General features: G+C 58.6%; 1 protein-coding gene across 4 annotated transcripts; it reads left to right on the forward strand.

Annotated features, from left to right (window-relative positions):
• Positions 1–26,724, forward strand: LTBP4 (latent transforming growth factor beta binding protein 4). Of its 4 annotated transcripts, XM_044257327.1 has the most exons (33): positions 1–146; positions 1,988–2,046; positions 2,213–2,351; positions 2,894–3,003; positions 7,734–7,925; positions 8,109–8,356; positions 8,433–8,535; positions 8,942–9,016; positions 9,131–9,253; positions 9,795–9,959; positions 10,758–10,904; positions 11,035–11,142; positions 11,510–11,641; positions 11,727–11,852; positions 12,626–12,751; positions 13,322–13,564; positions 14,046–14,171; positions 14,260–14,379; positions 15,267–15,395; positions 15,577–15,702; positions 16,085–16,207; positions 16,446–16,577; positions 17,565–17,696; positions 17,776–17,901; positions 19,284–19,430; positions 21,141–21,407; positions 21,695–21,766; positions 22,082–22,210; positions 22,385–22,531; positions 23,435–23,587; positions 24,267–24,647; positions 25,061–25,213; positions 26,293–26,724. In XM_044257327.1, exons 1-33 carry the CDS (start codon positions 1–3, stop codon positions 26,445–26,447), a joined length of 4,860 nt encoding a protein of 1,619 aa, XP_044113262.1. In that variant the 3' UTR covers positions 26,448–26,724. The 4 variants fall into 4 exon arrangements, with proteins under 4 accessions (XP_044113262.1, XP_044113259.1, XP_044113260.1 ...); XM_044257324.1 differs by lacking the exons at positions 1–146; positions 1,988–2,046; positions 2,213–2,351; positions 2,894–3,003 and adding an exon at positions 4,227–4,467; XM_044257325.1 differs by lacking the exons at positions 1–146; positions 1,988–2,046; positions 2,213–2,351; positions 2,894–3,003 and having other exon boundaries at positions 7,776–7,925; positions 15,258–15,395.
• Positions 26,725–27,608: the final 884 nt, after the last annotated feature.

Consider the following 27,608-nt stretch of genomic DNA (forward strand, 5'->3'; position numbering starts at 1 on the left):
ATGCGGCGGCCTGGCCCCAGCAGCCGCCGCCCCCTTCTGCTGGTGCTGCTGCTGCCGCTCTTCGCAGCCACCGTCTCCGCCGCCAGCCCCAGCCCCAACCCCAGAGAGGCCGTCGAGGCTGCGGGGATCCCGGGCCGCCCGGCCGGGTAAGCCCCGCTGCGACCCCTTCTTCCTTGTGCCTCCTCCACCCATTAAGTCTGGCGGTCCGGAAGCACCAGGACTTGCGGATTTAGGGGGATGACGAACCCAGTGTTTCGTGGGTAGTGATGAAAGAGCAAGAGCCCTTGGATTTATTAGGACCCTCTATTTTGCAGGGCTTAGAATCGGGGAGTACTGAAATTTGGAGTCGAGGGATTCGCCGCTGGTGTGGTAGATGGAGAATATGGCCCCAGGGAATTCTAGGGTCTTTTCGGCGAAGGGTCCCAGCTTCTCTGGGGATGGAGTTTTGAGTTTTCCCACGATGATAGATGGGTGGGGCCCTTCAGATGGGATGGGGTTCCACAAGCTTCTTGGGTGCTTGGAAGGAACAGGAGTAGCGGAGGTTATGAAGGGACTCTATGGTGGGGTTGAGATGCCCTGGTTTTCTAGGGTTTGGGAACGTTTGGATGAATTAAAAGGGACCCTTGGATTTTCCTAATAACTTAGGAAGACGTGGACTTCGGGCTTGATGGCCGAGGACCCTGTAAGGGGGGTTTGTGCGGAGGAGGTCACCGGATTTCATGAGGGTTGGGGATACTCTGGTTTCCTAGAATTTGAGGATCCCGGGCTTGAATGAAGGACCTGTGATTTCGCGGCATGCGATCCAAAATTTCCTATAGATTTGGGGTTTATAGCTATTCTTCCTGTCTCCGGGTGATGAGATCGAATAAAGCAGTCTACCCAGCACCCCCACCCCCAGCCCTGCGGCCCAGCCCTCTCGGTTACAAAGGCCCCGGGCTCCGCTCCCGCCTCGGTCTCTGCGAATGCGTTTAGTAACCTGAGCCGCGCCGGGGGCGGGGCCGGGAAGGGGTTAACCCGGAGAAAAGGCGGGAGGGATAACGGCAATGTCGGGGGTCCCGGAGGCTCCCATCCGGGCGGTCTCCTCCCTCACTGGGCCCCACTTGTCTGGAAAGAGTCCGTGCGCCCGACGTCCCCTTCACAGCATCTCCCCACGGCCCTTTTCTCGGGGCCTGCGCGCGCGTCCTCGTCTCTCGTCCCCCTTAGCCTGGATAATGGATTTGTCTGGGGGCCCCCTGGTTGCGACGCACTTGCGCTGGAGCTGAGGACTCCGCTATCCAGAATCTGAGACGCTCTGGGCGCAGAGATTTCTCGACGAACGACTCCTTACTCCTGGTCAGGCGGGAAACTGAGGCCCAAAGACCAGGAGATGCTGGCTCAAAGACACAGCTCGTGGAAAGCCAGGAACGGTCTAGAACTCAGGCCTTGGGATTCCCAGTTCTGGGCTGTGGCTCCTTCGGTAACCCCCTCCACCTCACCACCCTGCTGGACCCACAGTCAAAAGAGGACCTCCCTCCCCAGCTGCGGAGGCCTGTGGAAGTGGCGCCATCTGCCGGCCTTGCTCGGGATGACGGCTGAGTCAAAGACAGGGATGAGCGGGGAGGGCGGGGTTCTAGATTCCCAGACCGTCGGGGGCTTGGAAACGAGCTTAGAAACCCTCTTTGCGTCTTTTTTTAAAAACCGTTAAAAAAAAAGAGAGAGAGAGAGACTTTAAAATGTCCTTACCAATGAGACTTTACCACTAAACACTTCAGAAAATAAGTAAAAGTCGGGTTGTTGTGACCTCTATCCCTGAAGAGTCTATGCCAATTTGCTTCCCGGGGTTCAGATGGGGAAACTGAGGCTTCCAGCGTGGTACTTCAGACTGATCAAACATCTATTTCGAGTGCTCTCAAGCCTTCTCTTGGCTTTCTCTCTCCTACCCCTTGTTTCCCTCTCTGGGGTGTCTTAGAGAACTGGGGGCCTGAGTGATTTCCACCCCTGTTTATAGTCTTGCTGCTTGCCGGTGCTGCCCAGGTCAATCGCCCAGGAGAAGTCGCTGCCTCAGAGGTGGGTTCTTCTACGTGGGGTATGGGTAGGGAGTGCAAGTGGGTAAGAGCAGAGGGGTGGGGTCTCCCTTCCCCACCCTGCCTCCCAGCTGGAATGCCGGATGCACTTGGTGGAAAGAAAGACTTGGTCCCCTCCTTCTCCACTTAGTCCCCGGCTATCTCCGAAGCCTCCTGCAGGGTCCAGAGCTGCCCTCCCGAAAAGTGTGCAGGCCCTCTGCAGTGCCTGACCCCTGTGCCCCTGGTGCTGCCGAGCCCCAGCCCTAGCGTGAGGAAGAGACAGGTGTCCCTCAACTGGCAGCCACTAACGTGAGTGACACAGACGCTGGGGAGCTCCCAGCTCTGCCACTATTCCCCACACACCTTTCTCTCTGCTCCCTGTGTCTCTTCTCCCTTCTCTGTCTCTCTCTCTCAACTTGTATTGCTGTTTCTAGCTCTCCTTTTCTCACCTATCCCATTCTCTGCGTCTTTCAGTCTCCATTTCTCTGCTGCTGTCTCCATGCCCTCTGTCTGTATGTGTTCTTTTCCATTTCTGTCTCTGTTTCTCCCATCATTGTCCTCTGTGTGTCTCTGACTCTCTCTGTCTTTCTCTTTCTGCCTCTGTCTTCTCTCCTCTTTCTGCCTTCCTTATCTCCACCACCCCCCATCTTTGCCTCCGTTTCTCCCCAAGCCTGTGGAGAACGCTCAAGGTCTGGTCCCTGGAAAGGGATTGGGTGGGGGGCGCGGTTGGAGAGCAGCTACTGGGAGATCTCCTGGCACAGAAGGCCCCTTCCAGCTGAGAGGGAAGGGGGTTTAGGGGGGAGGGAGTGTCCACCTAACCTCGTTTGTCTCTTTGGCCCTCTCCTACCTAGGCTGCAGGAGGCCAGAGCTCTGCTGAGAGGAAGGCGGCCTCGGGGGCCGGGGGGCCGGGCACTGCTGAGAAGGAGGCCCCCACAGCGCGCCCCTGCCGGCCAGACCCAGGGTAAGAACATCCGCCCTTCCTCTGGCAGGGGGCAGGGGGGTGGGTTCCGGGCCAGATAAAGCCGTCTGGTTCCCACGGTCCAGCCGCCGCCTAGCTGCCCCCCATTGTAGCTCAGCCCCCCGCCCCCCCAGACCCCCAGGACACCGACCCTCTAGGGACCCTGGCGTCCCGCCGCGCGAGGTGAGCCCGGGACAGGACCAGACGCCAGCCAGAGGCGCTGACCCGCGAGGGTGGGGCTGGGAAGCCAGGCGTCCGGGCTCCCTGCGGCCAAAGAGGGGGGCGCTGTCCCGGCAGAGAGCGCAGCCGAACTAGCCCAGACAACAAAAGCGATTGTGCGGGTTGGCGCCTGCCCGGTCACCGAATGCCCAAAATTGTGGGCCGGCGGGGAGCCAAAGGCCTCCCCCTGCTTCCCCGACCCTCCCTTTGCCCTCCTCCCACTCCGGCGCTCGGCCCCTGGGCTAGCACACCCCCTAGTCTCAACTACCCTCTAAAGTCCCCCCCCTGCTGTGGCCTTCAGCCCAGATGTGTCCCCTTCTCCCTAAAGTCTTCCAGATGTGGGCATCCGGCCAGATGTGAGGACCCCCGCCCACAGCCTCAATCCACCGTTCGCTCTTGTCCATTCTGACTTCTCCTACCAGGTGTGGGGGGTCCTGGCCAGATGAGACTGCATCCTCAGATGTGCCCCCCCCACCAGCATCCTGCCCACAATCCAGACCCCCAATTCCTTCACGTTCCCAGGTGCACCGACCCTTCTTCTCTCCTCCAGATGGGCCACCTGGCTGCCCAGATGTGCCATGACAGCCCCCTATCCAGATGAAGCCTCCTTCTGTGTGTCTAGGGCGGGGAATCAGCCTTTACCGGCCTCCCCAAATGTGGCCCCTATGACTCTTTTCCTCTTTATGAATTCAGCCCTGTCTGGGGGGAAACCGTCCCGCCCCCACCTGTTCCCTTCCCCGCCGCTCCTTTGAGGGCCCCATTCACTTGTTGGTGCGAGGCGGGGGCAGACGGGGCGCCCCCCTCCCCCCCGTGAGTCTAGCGCCCAGCCTGCGCGCCTCTGGCTGCGCGCCCAGCCCCACGCGCCCCCGCGCGGCCGCCGGGGAGGGAGTGGTGGGGAGGGGGGGCCTGAGCGGGGGCGCGGCCGCCCTCCCCCGCAGGCGGGCGGGCGCGGCCGGGCCCCTCGGGCGGGCTGGGGCGGCGGCGCGGCGGAGCGCGGCGCTGCAGCCATGGCGGGCGGCGCGCGGGTGTCGCTATTGGTGCTGCTGGCGCTGCTCGGGCCGCAGCCCGTGCTGGGCCGGCCCCGAGAGCGCCTCCGCGTGCGCTTCACCCCGGCCGTGTGCGGCCTGCGCTGCGTCCATGGCCCCACCGGCTCCCGCTGTACCCCGACCTGCGCGCCCCGCAACGCCACCAGCGTGGACAGCGGCGCGCCCGGCGGGGCGGCCCCGGGGGGACCCGGCTTCCGCGCCTGTGAGTGCGGGGTGGTGGTCCCGGGGGAGGGGTTCCCTGGGGGAGGAGGGTCCCCGGGGATGGGCAAGACAGTCCCCCAGGGAGAGGGAGCCCAGATTCGGTATGCAGGAGTGCTGGGGAATCCCTGGGGTATTTAAGGAAGGGGGACTTAAATTCCTGGCGTTTGGGATTGAGCCCTGAGGATCCCGATTTTACAAGCAATGAGGATTCTCAGAGACCTGTGGCGTCCGACGTGAGGGGACTGGGGCCAGCTTTCAAGCCTCTGAGTTAAAGCGGGAGATACCAGAACTGAGGGGCCTGGAGCTTGGGGGAAGGGGGCCCCAATTCTGAGGTTGTAAGGAATCCCTGGAGACCAAGGGAGGGCTTCAGGGCCCTGAGGGGTGTCCCAGTTTCTGTCTTGGGTGGGAGGCATTATTAAAGTCCAGGGTGAGAATGCCTGTGAAGAGGGGGATTAGGGTGAGGAAAGTTGATCCCAAGAGCTGAGAGGGAAAGGGTCCCTAGAAGGAGGGTCTCTGCAGGCCACTGAGTTGCAGAGGTCCCACGTGGGAGAGAAATCCAGATAGGAGGCCTGGAGGAAGGGGCGCCCCCTGGGGGCAGAGGGAACAGTAGGGTGTTATCTGGGCACCCCTACAGTAGGAAGCGCCCCCCTCCTCAGGTGAGGTGGGGAGGGCCAGCCACCTGTTGGCCCCAGGATGCCGGGATGGGCGGGCTCTCAGGGTCGGGGCCTACCTGCCCCCAAACTCAGAGGCCCTCTGGAGTGGGGAGTGGGGGCCCCTGGCTCTGAGAACTCGCCCAGCATGGCCCCCAGCCAATCCAGCCCTGGCCGGCGTGAGCTCATCTCCCGCCTCAGCCCCCACCCGCTGCCACGCCCTCCCTCCTCCCCTCCCTCCCTCCTTCCTACACTCACTCGCGGCCCAGCCCCAACGCGCCCGTGCCAGGCGCTGTGCCCAGGCGGGTGCCAAGCCCCTGGAGGCTCAGGAGGGGCATGTGAAGGGGGGCTGACCCTGGCAGGACCCTGATGTCCTCAGCTCCTTATTCCTCCAGAGGCGTGGGGCATGGAGTTGGGTGTACCCATATAACCAGCCATCGGGGTGTGGGAGCCCCAAGGGAGCTGGGTGGAGCGGTGGGGAAAAGGTGGAGAAATGCCGGTGGAGGCTGGAAAATGTCCTGAGACCTAGTTGGATTACCGTGACCACCACCAGGGACCCCTCCTATTCTGGAACCGTGATTCCTAGTTAAGTTTCTCCTGCTACTCAATTAAGGACCCTTATTAGGGCCCTCTGGAGTCCCAGCCTGACTCCCTTAAATAGGGGAGCTCAGCATCTCAGCCTTCAGACCCTAAGCCTCCTCCCCACCCCATTAACAGACTCCAGAGACCAGCCCCTCCAGTAAAGTTCCCTCCCATTCTTCTGATGTAATCCCCCAAACTGTGCCCCTCACCAGAGAACTCTGTAGTATTGTCCCTGAGCTACTCCTCCCTACTTCTCAGAGAAACCCCAGATTACAAACCCTGTACAGTGATAATGCCATTCCCTCGCTGAATTCTCTTTCCACAAAAGACTACCATTCTCTTGTATTTCCAACTGAGTGCCATCAGATTCCTGATTCCTGTCTTTCCAAATCCTGCTTTTCCAGCTGACCGCCCCCCTCCCCGAACTTCTGATCCATCTGTCTTCAGAGAACCCCAGAACTGCTCTTAACCAGCTGGTTCTCACAAGAAGACTCTGCAGACACTGTGCCCTCTATGCAGCCATTAATCCAAAAATTTGGGCACCTAATCCCTTAGCTGGGAGGGGATGGGGGATCCATAGTATCTAAGAATCTTCCCAGACAGTTTAGGCTCCCCTGTGCTGGGGACTCCCAGGGAATCCCACTTCTTCATGTAAACCCTGTTCTCAGCACCCTCAATTTGGCTGTCCCCCAGAAGGCACTAGAGTCCTGTTTTCTAGCTAACTCTCCCCAAAATAATTTAACAGACTTCTAATGAAAGGGAGCTTCAGTTTCCTCTGAACTAGGCTCTCTTTCCATTCTAGAAACCTTGAGCCATCTTTGAATCCCAGAGCACTGCACTCTATCTGATCTCCTTCCAGGAGCCGAGTCTCTACCCTTCTAAACAGAAGGGTCTCTCTGCTTTTCCCCTCTCCACTGTGTGGCTCAGAATCCCACACACGCCTTCCTGGACGGCCCCAGCCGCCTGCCCCCTTCCTCCCTCCGCACAGCTGTCTCCAGCTGTTCTCTGCAGCCCCAGGGGAGAAAGGGAGGGGGTGCCCTCTCAGGATACGTCCGGCCTCCTTTGGCTCAGAGGACTCGGGGCTCCCCAAGGGTCCGGAATGCGGAGCCGCCGCCCTACCCCCGCCGCACCCCTCTCTTTGTTTACCCCGCCGCACAGCTGGCAGTGCCCCGCCCAGAGGTGGCCAGGGGCCCAGCGAGGGCGCGCAGAGGGGAGAGAAGGCGCGGCCCCGGCGCGGCCCCGCCCCGGGGCTACAGGAGGCGGGAAGGCAGAGCGAGAACTCTACAGCCAGAACCGGAGGGGACGTGGGCGGAGGCAAAGCGCGGTGGGTGGGGCTAGGACGCCCAGATAGCCAGGGAGGTGGGGCGGGAGGAGCGTGAGCTGGGGGAAATCGGCGTGAGGAAAGGCGGGTGGGCGGGGCTAAAGGCAGCTGGTTAAACACCTAACACCCGAGGTTTAGAATCCGGTGGATAGAAGGTAATGTGGGCGAATAGCTTAGAAGGGGACGCACAGCCAGTAGACGGAATCTGAGTGTCGTGGACCTCTGCAGACGGGATGTACGTGTGCCTAGAATGGTAAAGAGACAGAGTTGGGAGACGGGAGTGGTGCCAGGGAGGTGGCCAAAATGTCGATTTAGTCAATGGAAGAGACCAGCGCCGAGCCTGCGTAGCTAAAGACCCAGCCAGATGATTAGATGGGCGGGGCTAACTGCTTAGGAAAAAGCGAGAGTGGTCCGGGCTGAACCAATGGGCGGGGACAGCGCTGTCTGGGTGGGGCTGGAACGCCTGGACCCGGCCTCAAAGTGGGACTGGAGAGGAAGGGCGGAGTGACCTGAGAGTGAATGAAGAGCGGGAGGGCCTGGGAACCTGATCCAGGGGGCGGAACTATTGCAAAGGGCAGGATGACGGGACCCAGCCAGTGCAGGTGGCCAGGGTTGTTGGGGGTGACACAAGACAGCTCAAGGCGGAGCGACTTACAACGAGGTGATACTTTGAATATAACGTTAAGGTCTGAGCTAGCCTCTCTCTCCCCCCAGTCCTGTGTCCCTTGATCTGTCACAACGGCGGTGTGTGCGTGAAGCCTGACCGCTGCCTCTGTCCCCCGGACTTCGCTGGCAAGTTCTGCCAGCTGCATTCCTCGGGCGCCCGGCCACCGGCCCCAGCCATGCCGGGCCTCACCCGCTCGGTGTACACCATGCCTCTGACCAACCACCGCGATGACGAGCACGGTGAGGAAAATGAGGCCCGGGTCCCCTCTGCCCCATCTGTTCACTATCTCGCCGTTTCTCTGACCCTCATCTTTCCTGCCTTCCCCTGAGTACCCTTCTCCAGCGCGCCCTTCTCCCCATTCCTAGTCCCAGTCCGTAAGAACCCGTGGCGACACCACTTTGCCCTGCCGTGCCTCCCTCCAGGCGTGGCGTCCATGGTGAGCGTCCACGTGGAGCACCCGCAGGAGGCGTCCGTGGTGGTGCACCAGGTGGAGCGTGTGTCCGGCTCTTGGGAGGAGGCGGACGCCGAGGCAGTGGCACGGGCGGAGGCGGCGGCGCGGGCGGAGGCGGCGGCGCCCTACACGGTGCTGGCACAGAGCGCGCCGCGCGAGGACAGCTATTCGGATGCCTCCGGCTTCGGTTACTGCTTTCGGGAGCTGCGCGGAGGCGAAGTGAGACGAGGCGGGTGGGGAGGGGCCCGAAGCGTGCAACCACGCGGGGGTGCGCTCACCCAACACTTTTCCGCAGTGTGCTTCCCCGCTGCCCGGGCTCCGGACTCAGGAGGTGTGCTGCAGAGGGGCAGGCTTGGCCTGGGGCGTTCACGACTGTCAATCATGCTCGGAACACCTGGGTAAGCCCCAGGACGTCCCTGAGGTGCTCGGAGCTGGGGGTGATAACCCCGTGGCTCCTGGTACTCTGCCCACAGACAAACCGTGTTCACAAAATCAAGCCACACCTGCCCAGCTGTGGGGATCATTTCCAGTCTAGAGCTATCCATACCGCTCTGGGACCGCCCACTTCGCTTTCTGACTTTGGCTACTCTGTTCGCACCCCACCTTTATGTCACGGCCCCACTCGTGCATTTCTGGAGCCTCCCACGTTGCCTTCTGTCCCACCTCCTACATAAGGCTCTTGCTGCGCTCAAGCCGCACTCAAACCGCACCCAACATCCTTTAACCCCTCCCATCCCTCTTTTGTCCCCGCCCACCTATTTTCGCTCCGCCCGCCCCTGGCGCACCCCTCTCTTCTCTCCACAGGGATTTCAGACCGAGTAGGCACCCCAGATGGACCGTGTCCAACCGGCTTTCAAAGGGTTAATGGGTCCTGCCAAGGTAAGCTCGGGGGCGGGGGGGGCACGGGGCAGGAGTGGGAAGGGCTTGGCTCTATGAGCTGGGCTGGCAGGGAGCTCGTCCCTGAAGCTACTGAGACCACGGCATTCCTGGCAGATGTGGATGAGTGCGCGACCGGTGGGCGCTGCCAACACGGGGAGTGCGCGAACACGCACGGCGGGTACACGTGCGTGTGCCCCGACGGCTTCCTGCACGACTCATCCCGCAGCAGCTGTATCTGTGAGCCACCGGGAGGGGGCTGAGGCTGTATCCCTGGATCTGTCCTCTCAGCCCTCAGGCCCATTCCAGAGCATCCCTGGGCCTTAATTCCCTTAGACTCCCCAGGTCCTCCCGGACTCCCCCCCCTCCCCGGTTACTCTTATTACACCCCCCTCAGAACGTCTCAGACTTTTACACACCCTCAGACTCCCTAGACCTTCTTTAGCCCCTCTAAGAACCCTTCAAACCTTTAGGTCTGTATCCTTTCAGATCTTCAAATTTTCTTCAGCTCTTCTCAGGCCCCGAATCCCTTCATCTCCCTCCACCACCAGACCTTCTGCAGACCCCGAGATCCTTCTCAGATTCCCTCATTCCCTCCTCAGGCCCCAGACCTTTCTCAGACCTCCAGACCCCTCACCTCTCCTTCAGACCCTCTTAGACCTCTTCTGAATGGCCTTTACACCCATTAAACCCTTCCGGGGGCTATCCTCCTGTCTCCCAGATCCCCTACTTCCGCTACACTCCCAAGCCCGCCCTGAATAATTTTCACCCCCACCGCCAGCCCAGCACGTGATCTCAGAGGCCAAAGGGCCCTGCTTCCGCGTGCTCCGCGACGGTGGCTGCTCGCTGCCCATTCTGCGCAACATCACCAAGCAAATCTGCTGCTGTAGCCGCGTGGGCAAAGCCTGGGGTCGAGGCTGCCAGCTCTGCCCACCCTTTGGCTCAGGTGAGCGCCTCCCACCTTGGCCTATCTCTAGACTTGACTAACTTGGTGCCTACTCTAGGCCCTGCTCCCCGGCCCTAGCCTTGGCCACGCCCCAGTCCCTGAGATCCTCAGACAGGACTCCGGCCGGGCCCCACCCCACCTTTGGCCACACCCACCCCTGAGACACACCCCTGAGTCACCGCTAGACTTGACAACCCCTAGCCCTTTGGATATGCTACTTGCCCAACCGTGTCCCCAAGCTTTGGCCAAGCCCTAAGTTCCTGAGACCCTGCCTTCAGCCTAGGCTCCTTCTTGGGATCCACCCCAGACACCCCCTTTCCTGAGACACTTCCCCAGCAGTCTGCCTTCTGTTTTGTGTTTTTTTTTTTTAATTTTATTTATTTATTTATTTAACAGACAGAGATCACAAGTAGGCGGAGAGGCAGGCAGAGAGAGAGGGGGAAGCAGGCTCCCTGCTCAGCAGAGAGCCTGATGCGGGGCTCGAACCCACTAAGCCACCCAGGCGCCCCCTGCCTTCCGTTTAAAGCCAGACCCTTCGACAGACTAAACCAGATTCCACTCTCAACCCGTGTCCCTGTCCCTATACCAAATAAGGAAAAACACCCTTGGTCGCACCCTTAGCCTCTGAGATGTCCCATTCTTTGGCCAGGATACTACCCCAAATCAGCATCCGACCCAAACCCCTGACTCACACCTAAAGCCAAGCCCTGCCCCCAGTCAAGTCCAGATTCTAGACTCCTCTTCTCATTCCCTCCTACTTTCACATTCTGTCTCTCTCCCTCCCTTTCTTGTTCCCAGAGGGTTTTCGGGAGATCTGTCCTGCTGGCCCTGGCTACCACTACTCGGCCTCTGACCTCCGCTACAACACCAGACCCCTGGGCCAGGAGCCACCCCGAGTGTCCCTGAGCCACCGGGCTCCACCCTCCACCCCTAGGCCACCCACAGGTGAGCTGGCTTCTGGAGGAGGAGATGCCATCTCCAAGGGGAGGCCTCAGCCTCATAAGGAAAGGAGGAGAGAGAAGAGGGGGGACACCCAAATCTATGTCTCCATTTACTGGTACCCCTTCTTTGCCAGGCTTTCTGCCCACCCGCCGTCCAGAACTCCCAGCTGAGCACAGGCCGGGCCCTGAGCTTCCCCTGCCCAGTATTCCTGCCTGGTCTGGTCCTGAGATTCCTGAGTCAGGTGCAGTAGAAGGAATCGAGGGCATCGATGGGGGTATTACAGGTGGGGATTTTAGGGGGGAGCTCCAAGGTGAAGATCGCAGGATAGGGATGTTACAGCAGGAGTTAAGGAACGGATGAGAAGAGAGAAAGGTTTCAACGGTCAAGTGTTGGGTAACATTAGGAGCTGGTGTCATACAGGCCTGGGGTCAAGTTCTCTGTCAATTAAGCAAGTCATTGAACCTCTCTTGAGCTCAGAAGCGAACTTGGGGAGGGACGGCCATGAGGGTGCCTTAGGCAGAGCATGGAGGGAATTGTACTGGGTTGAAGGGGAGAGAGGATTCAGAGATGGAGGAATCCTGGATGTCTGGACCGCCCCCCAACCCCAGGTTCCTCGCCGGGCGTGTGTCAGCGCAATCCCCAGGTCTGTGGCCCGGGACGCTGCATCCCGCGGCCCAGAGGCTACACTTGCGCGTGCGACTCCGGTTTCCGGCTCAGCCCGCAAGGCACACACTGCATCGGTGAGTCTGGCAGTGGGGGTGGACGGAGGCGGGGCGGGAGGGGCTCTGCCAGTCGCTTCCTGACCAGCCCCGTCCATGCCCTCAGACGTGGACGAGTGTCGCCGCGTGCCCTCGCCCTGTGCCCCCGGGCGCTGTGAAAACACGCCAGGCAGCTTCCATTGCGTGTGTGGCCAGGGCTACCGAGCTGGCCCGCGGGCTGCGGAGTGCTTGGGTGAGAAATCCGCCCCGCCCAGCTTCAGGCCCCACCCCTGCCCGGGTCGCCCTCCAGCAGTTCCCTCCCTCCCGCGGTTCCCCAAGCTTCTGCTCCCGTCCCCCACCCCGCCCCCGCGATCTGCTCCCGCTCTCCCTTCGGCCCCACCACTGCCTCTTCCGCGCCCAGCCGGGTCTTCCCGTCGGGGCGGGTCCCTGCTGTACAACCGCCCGGCTCCTCTCCGAGACCCAGTCAGGCTCCGCTCCTCCCCTGGCCCCGCCCCCTCCATGTTCCGGACGGGCTCCCGCCCTCCCCCCGGCTCCGCCCCTGTCCTACACCCGCCGCATCCTATCTACTAACCTTGACCCACAATTCCCACCCTGCCGCACCTCTGCCCCGTCCTCACCCCGCACCGCCCCTTCCCTCGCTCCTGCCTTCCCTTTGTTCGGTCCCCAAAGCTGCCCTTCCCGCCCTAGCCCTGCCCAGGTCCTGCCCTCCCCACATTGCCCCCCCTCGCTGTTCTCCCCGCCTTTGCCCTGACCATGTCCCCAGTCGTCGCCTGGTCCTCCCCCTCTCACCTGCCCTCCTCCCTCCTTCCCCGCCTACGCCTTAAACCTACACACTCCGGGCTGTCCTACTGCCGCTGTCTCCCGCCCCAGTGTGGCCCCGGCCCAAGTTTGGCTCCGCCCGTGCCCTCCCCACCTCCCATCCTTCCTGAGCCCTCTGAAGGCGGGCCTGGGGGGAGTGAGGGGGAGTGTCTGCCCCAGCCTCAACCTCCGGGTTGGTGCCTGCAGACGTGGACGAGTGCCACCGCGTGCCGCCGCCCTGTGACCGCGGGCGCTGCGAGAACACGCCAGGCAGCTTCCTGTGCGTGTGCCCCGCTGGGTACCAGGCGGCTCCCCACGGTGCCGGCTGCCAGGGTGAGGAACTGGAAGGGTCTGAGGGGAAGGGGGTGTGGGGGGAAGGGTAGAGCAGCAGTGATGAGGGATGGACAAACTGAGCAATGAGGCAGGGGGAGACTGATTGCTGCGAGACGGAGGGGCCAGGTTCTAAGAGCAAGGCAGGCAGCCTGATGGCTGTAGAGACAGACTGACATGGGGATGGAGAGGCCGAGTGGTCAGAAACAGAAAAGCTGAGTCATGGAAGATGGAGAAGCAGAAGGATGGAGGATGGAGATGTCAGTTATGGGGGAAGGGGGTAGAGTTACCAATAGTGCAGAAAGAGACCAATTGATGGGGACTAGAGTTCTAGGAGGGTGACCGGAAGCTTAGGGATTGAGGAGGTAGAGGGATGGAGGACGGAGAATTTGAATAACAGAGAAGAGGAGGTAGAATGAGGCAGACAAGGAGGCGGAGTGATTGGACAGGGAGGCAGAATGATGGAGAGGGGAAAGTGAAAGTGTTGGAGGTCAGGGAGGCAGAGCAGATCGCGGGGGTGGGGGTAAGAGGAGCATAAAGGTGTGACTCTGGCTGGCCCCTTGCCCTGGGCAGATGTGGACGAGTGCACGCAGAGCCCGGGACTTTGTGGCAGAGGGGTCTGTGAGAACCTGTCCGGCTCTTTCCACTGTGTTTGCCCGGCTGGCTTCCGGGGCTCGGCGTGTGAAGAAGATGTGGATGAGTGTGCCCAAGAGCCACCGCCCTGCGGGCCAGGCCGCTGTGACAACACAGCGGGCTCCTTCCACTGTGCCTGCCCTGCTGGCTTCCGCTCCCGAGGGCCGGGGGCCCCGTGCCAAGGTGAGGGTCCTGGGTCCAAGTCCATTCCACTGCCACTGGCTGTCGGGACTGGAGAGAGACATGATTGGGGAGTAGAGAGAAAGGATGGTGGGGCTTGGTAATGGAGAGCAGGGGCACAGGAGTGGAGCTACGGAGAGGGTGGGGAGGGTTTGACTCTAGAGTCTTCTCCCCTTTCTCCAAATGTGAGGGTGCCCTGCGTTCCTCCTCCCTTTAGGAATGACTCATGTGCTTGTCTGGGGAGGGGACCACCCTGAGGTGGGGAGGGCAGCACGTAGGAGGTGGGGTCCTAGCTTCCCCATGGTAGCTGGAGAGACCATTGATGGGGGTCCGGGAAAGGAGTCTGTTCTCCTGGGAGTGGGATGAGCCTGGGCAAAGTCCAGGAGCCTGCCTCCAGCCTGGAATGTCGGAGTAGATGGTGAAAGCAATGGGGATGATTGGGTCCAGGCCCCTTTCTCAGCCCCACTGGTCCCCTCTCCCCCAGACGTGGATGAATGTGCCCGTAGCCCACCGCCCTGCGCCTATGGCCGGTGCGAGAACACAGAAGGCGGCTTCCAGTGTGTCTGCCCCACGGGCTTCCAACCCAATGCTGCCGGCTCCGAGTGCGAGGGTGAGGCCGGGGAGGGAGGGAGGAGTGTGGATGGGTGAGGTGGGCTCTGGGCTGCTCCTTCAAGGCCACCTTCTTCCCTGCCCCCCAGATGTGGATGAGTGTGAGAATCACCTGGCCTGTCCTGGGCAGGAGTGTGTGAACTCACCCGGCTCCTTCCAGTGTAGGGCCTGTCCTGCTGGCCACCACCTGCACCATGGCCGATGCACTGGTGAGACCAAGCCCCAGCTATGACCTTAGGCTTTCATCGTGATCCATACCCTTCTAACCTGTACCTCAGTTCCCTGGACCATGACCCCCAGAGTCTGACTGTGACTCTTGACCTAGATTATGGGCCCTTGACCCGTATTGCAATTCCTGATCTGGACCATGAAACTTGACCCTGAATGTGACATCTAATTCTGTGACCCATGAACCCTCAACTTGGCTGTGACATTTGACTGTAACCATTACCCCTGCTGATAAACATTCCCTACAACCCTGATAAGCAGTTGTAACCCTTTTAATCCTGACTGTCCCTTGACCCTGAAAGTGACCTGTGACCCCTGAAACTGACTGTGACATTTGACCTAGCCATAACTCCTGCCATAACCCCTGGCTTTCTGTGACCTTTGATCCTGTCTCTCACTGCCCCTGCCCATTCTCAGAATTCCTTCCCTGGGGCCTGATTGGGTTCATGATCCCTGACCAGACCCTGACTAGAGGCAGAATTCTGGACCCTGACTCTTACCCCTGATCCGAATTGGTCTCAGATGCCAATTACTGACTCTGACCCCTGCTTCAGCAGAATGCCATCCCGTGCTCCTGGCTTGTAATACCTGGCCTCTTAACCTAATTAATTTCTGACCCCAGTCCTAGTCCAGAGTCTCTCCCTGACTCCAGGATCCTAGCACAGGGAATTCCCAGAAATCCAGAATCACAGGATTATGGTCCCTAGAATCACAGAATCTTGATGTACCCCACTCACTTTTGCCACAGAGCCTTCACCTCCTATCCATCCTGAGACACTACCCACCAACTGCTCAAGACCCCTCGGCCCCAAGGGGATCCTTGCAGTGTCCCTAGACCAGACCCCTTCTGAAACTTGAGTTCCCACAGATGTGGACGAGTGCAGCTCGGGTGCTTCCTGCGGCCCCCATGGCCACTGCACCAACACCGAAGGCTCCTTCCGCTGCAGCTGTGAGCCGGGCTACCGCGCGCCCTCTGGTCGGCCTGGGCCCTGCGCAGGTGGGTAGGGCAGGGGAGAGGGCGGAGAGAGGTCGGAGAACTTGGGAATCCAGGGGTCTGCCTTCCTTGGCAAATGCTGTTGAAGAGGTGGAAGCTGGTCTGGCAGGCTGTGGGTGGGGCTTGCGGGCGGAGTTGCTCCTTGGGCGACGACCCCCGAATCCCATCTCTCCCTGTACCCTAGATGTGAACGAGTGCCTAGAGGGCGACTTCTGTTTCCCCCACGGCGAGTGCCTCAACACCGACGGCTCCTTTGCCTGCACTTGCGCCCCAGGCTACCGGCCCGGACCCCGTGGAGCCTCTTGCCTCGGTCGGTACCCAGGCTGGGTCTGGACGGGGAAAGGGTGGGCTTACACCAAGAAAATCAGGACTAGGAGAGGGCGGAAGGCGGAGTCTGATTTTTAAGACTGAGGTCGCAAAGCTTCAAAGCCGGGAGTGTGGAGCCTCCTGGTGGCGATCAGGGAGGGGCGAGGTTTGGAGGCAAAGGGGCGGAGTCGGAGCAAGGAGTGCCGTGATTGGAGAGGGCGGGGCCTGAACCCGTCGGGGGGCGGGGCTTGCAGAGAAAAGAGGAGCCTAAGACCCGCGGGGAAAAGAGTAGGAGGCCTCAGAGGGGCGGGGTAAGGGGGCAGAGGGGCGGGGCCTGCAATGCTAAGCGGCGAAGGTGGGCGGCGGTTTCGAACGTGGTCCCGCAGACGTGGACGAGTGCAGCGAGGAGGACCTCTGCCAGAGTGGCATCTGTACCAACACCGACGGCTCCTTCGAGTGCGTCTGTCCTCCCGGACATCGCGCCGGCCCAGACCTCGCCTCCTGCCTGGGTGAGAGGCGCCCCCGGCCGGATCCCTGCCCCTTCTCTCCTACCTCTCCTTCTCTCCCATTAGGCTCTCCTCCGCTGCTTCCTCTCTACACCACCATCTCCCCTCAACCCCCCATCCCCCCCCACCCCCCCCACCCCGGTTCTGACTCTCACTGCCTTCCTTAACTCGCTCACTTGTTCTCCTTTGCCTCCCAGACTCCCCTGCTTCCCCCATTTGACTGCTGTGCCTCCTTCCTCAGATGTGGACGAATGTCGCGAGCGGGGCCCTGCCCTGTGTGGGTCCCAGCGTTGTGAGAATTCCCCGGGTTCCTACCGCTGTGTCCGAGACTGTGACCCTGGCTACCACGCAGGCCCTGAGGGCACCTGTGACGGTGAGACTACTCTCCTTCCCCACCCCTGCCCCTAGGACAAGTTGCTGGAGTCAGCTCTCTTGGGGACTTGAGGAGGAGCACCCTGCCTTCGGGACTTAAGGGGAGCGAAGAAGCCCCCAGCCTGCGCACTTAACCGTGTCTCATATCTCTGTGGTGGAAATAAGCCACCAGTGTGCCCTCGCATTTTCTCGTGGAGGTGAGGTGGGAGGATTGGGGGAGCAAATGAAATGACTTGGGCTCTCTGGCTAGCAGACCTCTGATCCATGGAAGGCTAGTTTCAGGGGATCTCATTCAAATTCCACAAGAATTCATTAAACACCTGTGTGTCAGGCACTGGGGGGTGCAACAGGCATCGAGTCAAACAAAGTCCCTGCCCTCATGGAGCTGACAGGGGATGGGGAGGGGATGGGGAGAAATAGGCAGTAAATACACAAATAGATTCAAGGTTCATTCAGCAAACACTTTGGGGGCACCTACTGAATGTCAGGCACAGTTCTACACCTTGGGGATACAAGGCTGGTCGGGGAGGTGGTAGGAGCCAGACAGACACAAGTCCCAGCATGGTGGAGTTTGTAGTCTAGGGAGGTGACAGTTGGTATGCCAAGAGACACATGGATAATATAATATCAAGTTTAAGAAGGAAAATAGAGCAGGATAAATAGACACAGATGATAGAACAGTAGAGGAAGGGGTGCTAGGAGGGCTCGACCTTGACACTTGAGTGGAGTGAGAGAGGGAGCCATGCAGAGAGTTGAGGGGAAAGTGTTTCTGACGGAGGGAACTGCGAGTGCAAAGGCCCTGAGGTGGGACGGTTTGGACTGTGTGAGAAATGGCAGTAAGAACTTAAAGAGTCTTTAGAAGCTCAGACTCCTAGAATACTAGATTTATAGAGACTTCTCAGCCACAGGAACTGGGAACAGCATCAGGATCTTGTGAATCTGGTCCTGTGACTCCCCTCCCCTCCACCCACGCCACTTTTTTTTGCAGATGTTGATGAGTGCCAAGAATATGGCTCAGCGATTTGTGGAGCCCAGCTTTGTGAGAACACTCCTGGCTCCTACCGCTGCACACCAGCCTGTGACCCTGGCTATCAACCCACTCCAGGGGGCGGATGCCAGGGTAGGTGTCGGTCTGGCTTTGGGTGAGATGTGGAGGGGAAGGAAAGTCCAGCAAGGGCCTGACTGTCTGGTGGTTGCAGATGTGGACGAATGCCGGAATCGGTCCTTCTGCGGGGCCCACGCCGTGTGCCAGAACCTGCCCGGCTCCTTCCAGTGCCTCTGTGACCAGGGATATGAGGGGGCCAGGGACGGGCGTCACTGCGTGGGTACGGGGCTCCAGGGGGTGGATGGGTCCAGAGGGTGGGGAAGAGGTTGGTCAGGCCCTGTTCCCCTCTGCAGACCCAAACAGCTCTGAGTTCACATTTGCTGTAAATCAGTATAAACACACACACACTGGGCCTGTAGAACTTAGACTTGGAATATACATTATTTCCATATTGGTCAGGACTCCTTTTGGTTGCAAGCAACAGAAACTTGTTCATGCAGATCTTGTTTGGGGAGGGCTTAAAAAAAATACATGTGTAAAGTGTGTAAAATGCACACTAATCTTAAGTGCACATAAACATTTTCTCTTTTCCCAACATTTTGTGAGGAAAACATCTAAATGTACAGAAAATTGAAAGACCTCTAGAATGAATGTCCATATGCCCATGATCTATATTCCATTATCATTCTTTTATTTACTTCTTGGCTCACCTACCTGTCTGTAATTCATCTTCTCTCTAGGACTGGTTTAAAATTAAATCACAGGCATCAGTACATTTCTCCCTAAAGTCTGTATAGCATTAACCAGAGTCCAGTAGGAGTTTCCAGATATTTTCACTTGAGGTTCAATTTACATACAGTGAGTTGCACGAATCCTAGTTTTTGGTGCATATATATATATATATATATATATACATATATATGTGTGTGTGTGTGTATATATATATATATATATATATTTTTTTTAAGTGGGCTCCATGCTGAGCCAACGTGGGGCTTGAACTCACAACCCTGAAATCAAGACCTGAACTGAGATCAAGAGTCAGATGCTTAACCGACTGAGCCACCCCTCACCCTGTGTGCAAACACAATAGGCTTTATTTCTTTGAAGAGAATTAAAATGGTGAAGTCCTAGAAAATGTTGAACTTGAGGTACACTTGGATCCAGGGATTCTAACAAGGCTAGCTGTCTCCTCCTCTCAGCCCTGCTTTCCCCTGTTGTATTTATTTTCAGGCAGACACTTCACAATGACAAAGAAGGCCCTAGCACCTCCAGGCTAACATCCTTAGCTTGGCAACCCCAACACTAAAGAGGGAGGCTCATTCTTGATCTTCCTAGCAAAAGTTCCATGGCTGGCATTGACTGCCCCAGCTTGGCCACCACCCATCTCTCTGAACCAGAGAAATGCAGTAACCTGGTCAGCCATGCCTGGAACTCAGGTCTACTCGGAGTAGATTTAACCGTACTCAAAAATACATAAGTTGAAAATGGATGAGCAGAAGGCTCCCAAGGGAAATCCAGGGTTTGTCCTCCAAAGAGAAGTAAATGATGGGGTCTGAGTCGTTAAAAATACCCATTACATTTGGGTATTTCAGACTAATAGAGCTTTGGAATCACAGACATTTACAACCATTGACCCTCTCCTTTGTCTCTTGCTCATAGACGTGAATGAATGTGAAACGCTACAGCGTGTGTGCGGAGCTGCCCTGTGTGAGAATGTTGAAGGCTCCTTCCTCTGTGTCTGTCCTACCAGCCCTGAGGAGTTTGACCCCATGACTGGACGTTGTGTTCCCCCGCGAGCTTCTGTTGGTAAGACTGATGCGTCTATTTAACTGATGGCTGCGGGGCTCACAGAAAAATGATATGATCTAGCCATTCCAGGCACAGACAGCTGCCATGTTAAATGCTGTTTTAAATAACAATAAAAAAATAAAAACACATGGGTTAACACGGGTGGTGGGACTCGGTGTCAGCCCTGTCCCTAACTCTACACCAGATTCTTTCATTCAACAAATGTTAACAGGGCATCCACTGTGTTTAGGCCCTATTCTAGGTCCTAGGGACACAGTAGTGATGAGGAGGTATCACCAGCTAGTGACAGCCAGAGAAATCAGGGCTGGAAGGAGGAAGCCCAGGCCAGAGGGAACAAGGCTGTGCCAGGGCAAGGGTAGGGGATTATGGGAATCTGGAGGAGGTACCTACCCCAGCCTGAGATGAAAGTCAGAGACAGCTTCCTATAGGAAGGGAGGTCTGAACTGAGAGCAGTAGGATGAGTAGAAATAAGCCAGGTGAAGTGGGTGAGGGAGGGCATTCTGGGCAGAGGATACAGCAAGGGCAAAGGCCTGGCAAGGCAAGCGAGGACCTGACCTGTTTGAGGATCAAAAATAAGTTCAGGGGGGCGCCTGGGTGGCTCAGTGGGTTAGGCTGCTGCCTTCGGCTCAGGTCATGATCTCAGGGTCCTGGGATCGAGTCCCACATCGGGCTCTCTGCTCAGTAGGGAGCCTGCTTCCTCCTCTCTCTCTCTGCCTGCCTCTCTGCCTACTTGTGATCTCTCTCTGTCAAATAAATAAATAAAATATTAAAAAAAAAATAAGTTCAGGGTGGCATGCTGTACAGAGCAAGGGAAGGGGTGGGGAGAAACGAGGCCACAGAAGGGATGCAGTGCCAGATCGCACTGATTTACCCTCTTTGGGAGGTTGGCCTTTCCTGAGGGCACTATGGCATCCATGGGAGGGTTTTGAATGGGAGAGAGGTATAATCAGATTTTAAAACCTCCCTCCAGCTGCCCTGTGAAGGTGGACTGGAGTGGGTGACTAGGGGCTTGGATCCTAGAGAGCAGGTTGGGCCAGGAACCTGGGCAGGAGAGGAGAGGACTAGACCAAGGCAGGGGGCCGTGGGAGAGGAAGGGAGGGTGGGTGGCAGAAGGCAAGAGGCCGGTGGCCAGGCTGCAGGCTGCCTGGTGGAAGAGAAAGATGTGGGGGCGCCTGGGTGGCTCAGTGGGTTAAAGCCTTTGCCTTCGGCTCGGGTCATGATCCCAGGGTCCTGGGATTGAGCCCCACATTGGGCTCTCTGCTCAGCAGGGAGCCTGCTTCCTCCTCTCTGTCTCTGCCTGCCTCACTGCCTACTTGTGATCTCTGTCTGTCAAATAAATAAATAAAAATCTAAAAAAAATAAATAAATAAAAGGGAAGAGAGAGATGTGTCCAGGCCTGAGGCTAGGTCTGGGAAGACTCTTGGGCCTGTTTAGAATGCATTGGATCTGAGGACCCAGGAGGTAAAAAGGATGCCAGAGACAGCCCCCTCCTACTCCTGCTTCCCAAACTGCCCCTGGGCCATGGACCAGACACCCGGCAGGGTGTGAACTGGGGAGGCAAGAGATGGAGAAACAACAGGGAGTGAGAATGGATGAGGACAGATGGGGAGAGGTGTGGAGTTGGGTTCTGCCTCAGTTTCCTCATCTATAATATGGGGGTGGGAGACTCAGCCCACACTGGGCTAAATTAGCCCCTTGCTTCCCTAGGCACATTCCCTGGCCCACAGCCCCAGGCTCCTGCCAGCCCGGGTCTGCCTGCCCGGCCACCTCCGCCATCCCCACCCCGCCGGCCCAGCCCACCCAGGCAGGGCCCTGCAGGCAGTGGGCGCCGGGAGTGCTACTTTGATACGGCAGCCCCAGATGCCTGTGACAACATCCTGGCACGGAATGTGACGTGGCAAGAGTGCTGCTGCACCGTGGGTGAGGGCTGGGGCAGCGGCTGCCGCATCCAGCAGTGCCCCAGCACTGAGACAGGTGGGCAGGGGCTACAGGGTGGATGGAGGGCTGAGGGTTTGGGTCGAGAGAGGGGGGCATGGGACTGGGACAGCAGATGCACTGGGACATGGACTGGGGTACTGGGAACTGCACGGGCAAGGGTGAGCTGCCAGCCAGGTGGGCATGAGGCCAAGAGGTGAGCACAAAGGCAGGGGGCTTGAAAACTTGGGTGATGAAGGGTGGCCCCCAGGGGCAAGAGTAAGTCCAGGACCCAGGGCAGGGGCTGGGTGTAGCGCATCTGTGCTCAGCCTTGTGTCTGTGTGCAGTGGAGTACCAGTCACTATGCCCCCATGGCCGGGGCTATCTGGCACCAAGTGGAGACCTGAGCCTCCGGAGGGGTAAGGCCAGACTTCAAGCCCCAAATCCCCTTCAACCCCCAGGGCCAGCTCAGTCTCACCCGCTGGGTCTGTTCACCTCTCTCACCTCTATCTCTCACTGGTTCTCTGCCTCCCCCACTCCCCTACACCCCGTGCTCTCTAAACTCCACCTTTCCCTGTCTGTCTACCTCTGGGTCTCTGTCGCCACCTTTCGGTCCCTCTCTTCCCCGGTCAAGCCTCGGAGCCACCCATTCCCCCTATCCAGCCGCCCCACGCCCTGGCCCGCCCCCTTCCCTCGCTTTGTGTGGGGCGCGCCTCTGACCATCCTTCCCGCAGACGTGGACGAGTGCCAGCTCTTCCGAGACCAGGTGTGCAAGAGCGGCGTGTGCGTGAACACGGCCCCGGGCTACTCATGTTACTGCAGCAACGGCTACTACTACCATGCCCAGCGACTGGAGTGCGTCGGTACGAGCCCCACCTCCCCGACCGGCTACCCCACCAGTCCCTGTCTGGAATGTGGCCACCGCCAGCAGGAAATCCTTCCTGGAGTCTAGACTCCATCTATCACTGTCAACGCGCTGAGCAAGTGGGAAAGGCTCGAGGGCTGCTTCCTAACCACTCCATCCACGTCTCCCTTAGATAACGACGAGTGTGCAGACGAGGAGCCTGCGTGTGAGGGCGGCAGCTGCGTTAACACCGTGGGTTCTTACCACTGCACCTGCGAGCCCCCGCTGGTGCTGGACGGCTCCCGACGCCGCTGCGTCTCCAACGAGAGCCAGAGCCTCGGTAGCCGCGTCCCCAGACCCGCCCGTCCCGCCCCTTGTCCCGCCCCTGGCTCCACCTCACGCCCCGCCGGGGCCCGCCCCCACGCTCGGCCCCGCCCCCTCACGCCCCTAACTCTAACCCCCTTTCCTCACGGTGTCTGAGGCTCCTACAGGCCGACTGGCTTGGTGTCCGGGGGTTCTCCCGAAATCAGAGGTCCCAGGGGAGCCTGCCACTGGCTGGCCGTGTGTATCGGCACGTTGATTATAGCCCCGGGGCCCCGGCTTCCTTTCGGCACACTGGGTGCAACGGCGTTTGGTGGCTATGGGGAATTTTATTTCTGTTACGGGACCTGGTTTTACTAAGCGCTGAAGCCGCGCTTCCTGTGATGATTTCCCTGTGTGTCTCTGTCTCTTTCCACCTCTCTGGGCTTTCTGGAATTTCTGCCACTCTCGGGGTCTTTCTAGGTCTGTTTCTTTTCATTTCTCTCTTTCCCTCTCTCTGCATCCTCGCTTTCCTGTTTTTCTTGGAGTCTCTGATTCTTAGGATGTATTTGTCTCTATCTCTTTGGGTCCTTTCTTTTTGCCCACTGACTAAGCTCTCTTCTCCTTCCACATCCTGTTCTTACATTTCCCCCCGCCCCTCACCCCTCAAACACCCTGGGACTCCATTCAAACAATGCTCAGATATAAAAAGCAACTGCCCTTCAGAGGCTGGGCTTGGAGAGAACCCTCTCAGACCCTACCTCCTCTACGACTGCCTCATTTCAGACCAAGCCCAGGAGCTACCTCAGAGGGCCTCCGGGAGGCAGATCACAGCTGAGGAGAAGCATCTGGTGTTAGGCATCAGGTGGCTGGGTTGCTCCAAGCATTTGGGAGGATCCGATCCTGCCTGTCCCACCCTGATGCACGCTGTCTCTGCCCTCAGATGACAACCTGGGAGTGTGCTGGCAGGAAGTAGGAGCTGACCTCGTGTGTAGTCGCCCTCGGCTGGACCGCCAGGCCACTTACACAGAGTGCTGCTGCCTCTATGGCGAGGCCTGGGGCATGGACTGTGCCCTTTGCCCCGCCCAGGACTCAGGTACTGCCACCTGCCTGGGCCACACCCAGGGGCCGAGACAGCCCATGAGACCCTTCCTTCCAAATCCTCTGCCCTTAGGCCTGACCCCACCATCCTGGCCCACAGACCACAGTGTACTGGACACTCACTTCCAGGTGCCTAAGACCCCAGCACACAATCCCAGAGACCCCCAAAGCTTGGCTCTTAAAACCCCTGAATCCCCCAATCCTGCCCTTGGGAACACAACCCCAGGCCCAAAACCCTGGTCCTTGGTCCTCAGACCTCCAGCTCCCCTGGCTCAGATCCCTTCCTATTCATCCTGGCCCCTCAGGCCCCCAGTTCCTGTGACTCCCCAGCTCTGGTCCCTAAAACACCTTCCATCTTATTTCTCTAGGCCCCTAGTCCAAGCTCCCAGGGGTCCCCCCAAATTCCAACACTTGGACCCTGATTCCTACCAGCTGCCCTTAGTACTTTTGATCCCAGCAACTTGGAATCCCAGTCTCAGCCCTCAGCTCCCTAATCCTAGCTCCAGAACCCCTGATCCTGACCGAGAGATCCCAGCCCCCTCCTTTGAAGCCCCTCCCATGCCTCAGCCCCAGGCCCTCCTCACTCCTCTGGGCTCCTCTTTCCACACTAGGACAGGAATGGTGGGTGCTGAGGCTATCCTGGGCTAACCATGAGGCTTGGCTCCTGTTTACAGATGACTTTGAGGCCCTGTGTAATGTGCTGCGCCCCCCTGCATACGGTCCCCCGCGGCCAGGTGGCTTTGGACTCCCTTACGAATATGGCCCTGACCTAGGTCCACCCTACCAGGGCCTTCCCTATGGGCCTGAACTGTACCCGCCAGCCGTGCTACCCTATGACCCCTACCCACCTCCTCCTGGGCCCTTCGCCCGCCGGGAGGCCCCGTACGGAGCACCACCCTTCGACATGCCCGACTTTGAGGATGATGGCGGCCCCTATAGTGACTCTGAGGCTGCTGCGCCACCTGGCCCAGGCAGCCGTTGGCGCTATCGGTCCCGCGACACGCGTGGCTCCTTCCCAGAGCCTGAGGAGTCACCTGAAGGTGGAGGCTATCCTGGTGAGCACTGCGGCCGAGGGATGGAGAATGAAATGGGGAGTTAGGGGTGCAGAGAGATGGAGACAGGGAAGAGGGAGAGAAAGAGCATGAGATCCAGAAACCCAGAGAAGCGGGGGAGGGGGGCTGGGGGGCATTGGCTCAGAGAGAGGGGAAAACACAGATACAGTCGGAGAGAGCTACGGAGAGCCATGAAGAAGAGGGACCGAAACACCAGCAGACCAAGAAGAGGGGAGGACCACAGGAGAGCAGAGCGAGGGAAACTTGGCCCCACAGCGCCCCCCAGAGCCCCCGAGCTGGACGCACAGTTTAGAAGAGGATACCTGGACGGGGCGTGGTCCCACGGTGGGGGTTCGAGGGATGGGAGGCTGAGACCATCCCCCACAACAACCCCGGAGTCCCCGCCTTCTCTGCAGGCACCCTGTCTGGGCCCTATGAGGGACTGGAAGCGGAGGAGTGCGGGATCTTGGACGGCTGTGCCCACGGCCGCTGCGTGCGTGTCCCTGAGGGCTTCACCTGCGACTGCTTCAGTGGTTACCGCCTGGACATGACCCGCATGGCCTGCGTCGGTGAGGGGCGGCCAGAGCCAGCCCGCGCCGGGAGAGGGTGGACGCCCTGACTCAAGCGGGGTGGAGGGGAATCGGAGATGTTAAGGGGTCCGGTCAGATCACAGGAAACAGGAAGGAGCTCCCGCACAGGGATGGGGCTTGCCTGCAGAAACTGAGGTCAGGCTGCCAGGACCTCAGGGGGGCTGGGCTTGAAGCAGGATCGAGGCACCCTGAAGAATCCTGTAGATGCAATCTCCCAGTCATACCTGGGGCGGTTTGCTTGACCGCTTCGGAGAGCTTCCCTCTTCTCCTCTGTAGAATGGCTATGAGTCAGGGCTGCCTAGTTTAGGGAGCAGTAAGGCAAAGTGGTTATAGACAAGGACGCCGGGGGAGTTGGACAGACCTCAGGCTCAGTCTAGCAATGTGTCGTGTGACCCTGGACTAGTCATTGGTCCTTTAGTTTTTCGCATTCAAAAAATGGGCATAGTTGTAGAACGCATTTCATAGAGTTGTGACCATCATCAGTACTGACTGACAGTGATACTGAGGCCTGTGTGTAAACCAAGGCTCAGAAAAGAGGACTGAGTGTCCCAAGGACTCACAGCCAAGAAATCGCAGGGGACTGAGAACTCAGACTATGAGAGCTGGCCTGAGAACTCGCTGGGCAGAAAGGGGGCTTGTTGTGTGATATTGGGCAAGGAGCTTTTCCAGGCTGGGCCTCAGTTTGCCCATATGTCAACGGGATCACGGTACCTACCTCATAGGGTTATTAGGAGGATAAGTACATGTAACGTGCTTTAAACAGTGTCTGGTATAGAGTAAGCATTGGTTGTTGTGATATCATTATCAGTATTATTTTCCTAACAAAAACCTAGTGACCTAAGGGCTACCGTCCCCATCTCATAGAACACAAAGCTGAGGCACAGACAGGTTAAGCCACCTAACCAGGCTCACACAGCCAGCAAGTGGTAGTAGCCACAATCGACTCCAAATAGGAGGCTCAGCATTTCCACCTCTTTGCCTCAGGAGCCCCAGGGGCCAGACAAATGGGCTACAGGGTCCCGAGGCCTGAGCAGTGCTCCCCGTACCTCCTTCTGCAGACATCAATGAATGTGATGAGGCTGAGGCGGCCTCCCCGCTCTGTGTCAACGCACGCTGTGTCAACACCGATGGCTCCTTCCGCTGTATCTGCCGCCCAGGATTCGCACCCTCGCACCAGCCGCACCACTGCACTCCTGCCAGGCCGCGGGCCTGAGCCTCGGTCGCCCCAGGCCATTTGCTCCACACCTGAGCACACAGGTCCCTGCCAAGCACCCTCCTGCCTGCTTGTGTTTATGAGCAGGGGGTGCCTGAGGGCCAGCAAGGAGGGACACACAAAGAATGAACTGATGGAAAGAGGGATGCCCTTCACTGCTCCTGCCACCCTCCGACCCTCCTACCAACGCTGCAGGGCCCTGGGACTAGCCCATGGGCGCCTTCATGTTCCCTCTCCTTTTTATAAAAATTTTCAATTAAAAAACACCTATTTTGTACTTTGTGCTTCTGTCTGCCTATGTATCTTTCTCCTCCTATGTCTGTTTCTCTCTGGCTCTCGTCTTTCTTTTCTCTATGACACAGGGACATAGTTTCTGTGTCTGTGTCTTTATTTTTTCCTATCTCTCTAATCTCGGGAGAGATCCCCTCTCTCCACACCCCACCCCTGCCATGTGGGGCCTTGCTCAGAGGGCTCCCTCTTTTCTCGACTAGAGGGGGCCCTAGATTTCCCCTACTCCCCAAAGTCAAAAGCTATTGTGGGACTTGGGAGGTGGGGGGGGCTGGAGTCCCTAGAGGGATGAATGGAGGAGACCTGGACCTCCAGCTAGGAGCAGGGAGTGGCTGTCCTGGTGGGTGGCCTGTGCAGGGACATGTGGAAGTGACAATGAGCTGTGTGTGTTATGCTGAAGTGTCCCGCACAGGCCTCCCTACCCCAGTGACCCCTGCCTACTTTCTGGCCATGATGGTGTTAGTGGTGATGGTGGTGGTTGGGAGAGTCCAAAATTCTTCCCACAAAAAGAGCAGAAAACAGCCTGGCAAATCATAAGCTTAGGGTACAGGGAATGGTTGGGAGTGGAAGGGCTCATTGACACTGAAACAAAACAGAACGGAAGTCTCTGTGTGAGTCATTCTTCACCCACGTAGCAGTGTTAGGGTCTTTTTTTTTTTTTTTTTAAGATTTTTATTTATTTATTTGGGACAGAGACAGGTGGGGAGGGGCAGAGGGAGAAGCAGACTACGCACTGAGCGCAGAGCGTGGTGTGGGGCTCAACCTCAGAACCCTGGGATCATGACCCAAGTTGAAGGCAGACACTTAACTGACTGAGCCGAGCCAGGGGGCAGGGAGGTGGAGGGGGCTGGCAATCCATTCTGGGATAGCAGA

Source organism: Neovison vison, chromosome 7, assembly GCF_020171115.1.
Source record: "Neovison vison isolate M4711 chromosome 7, ASM_NN_V1, whole genome shotgun sequence".
In the NCBI taxonomy this organism is placed as follows: domain Eukaryota; kingdom Metazoa; phylum Chordata; class Mammalia; order Carnivora; family Mustelidae; genus Neogale; species Neogale vison.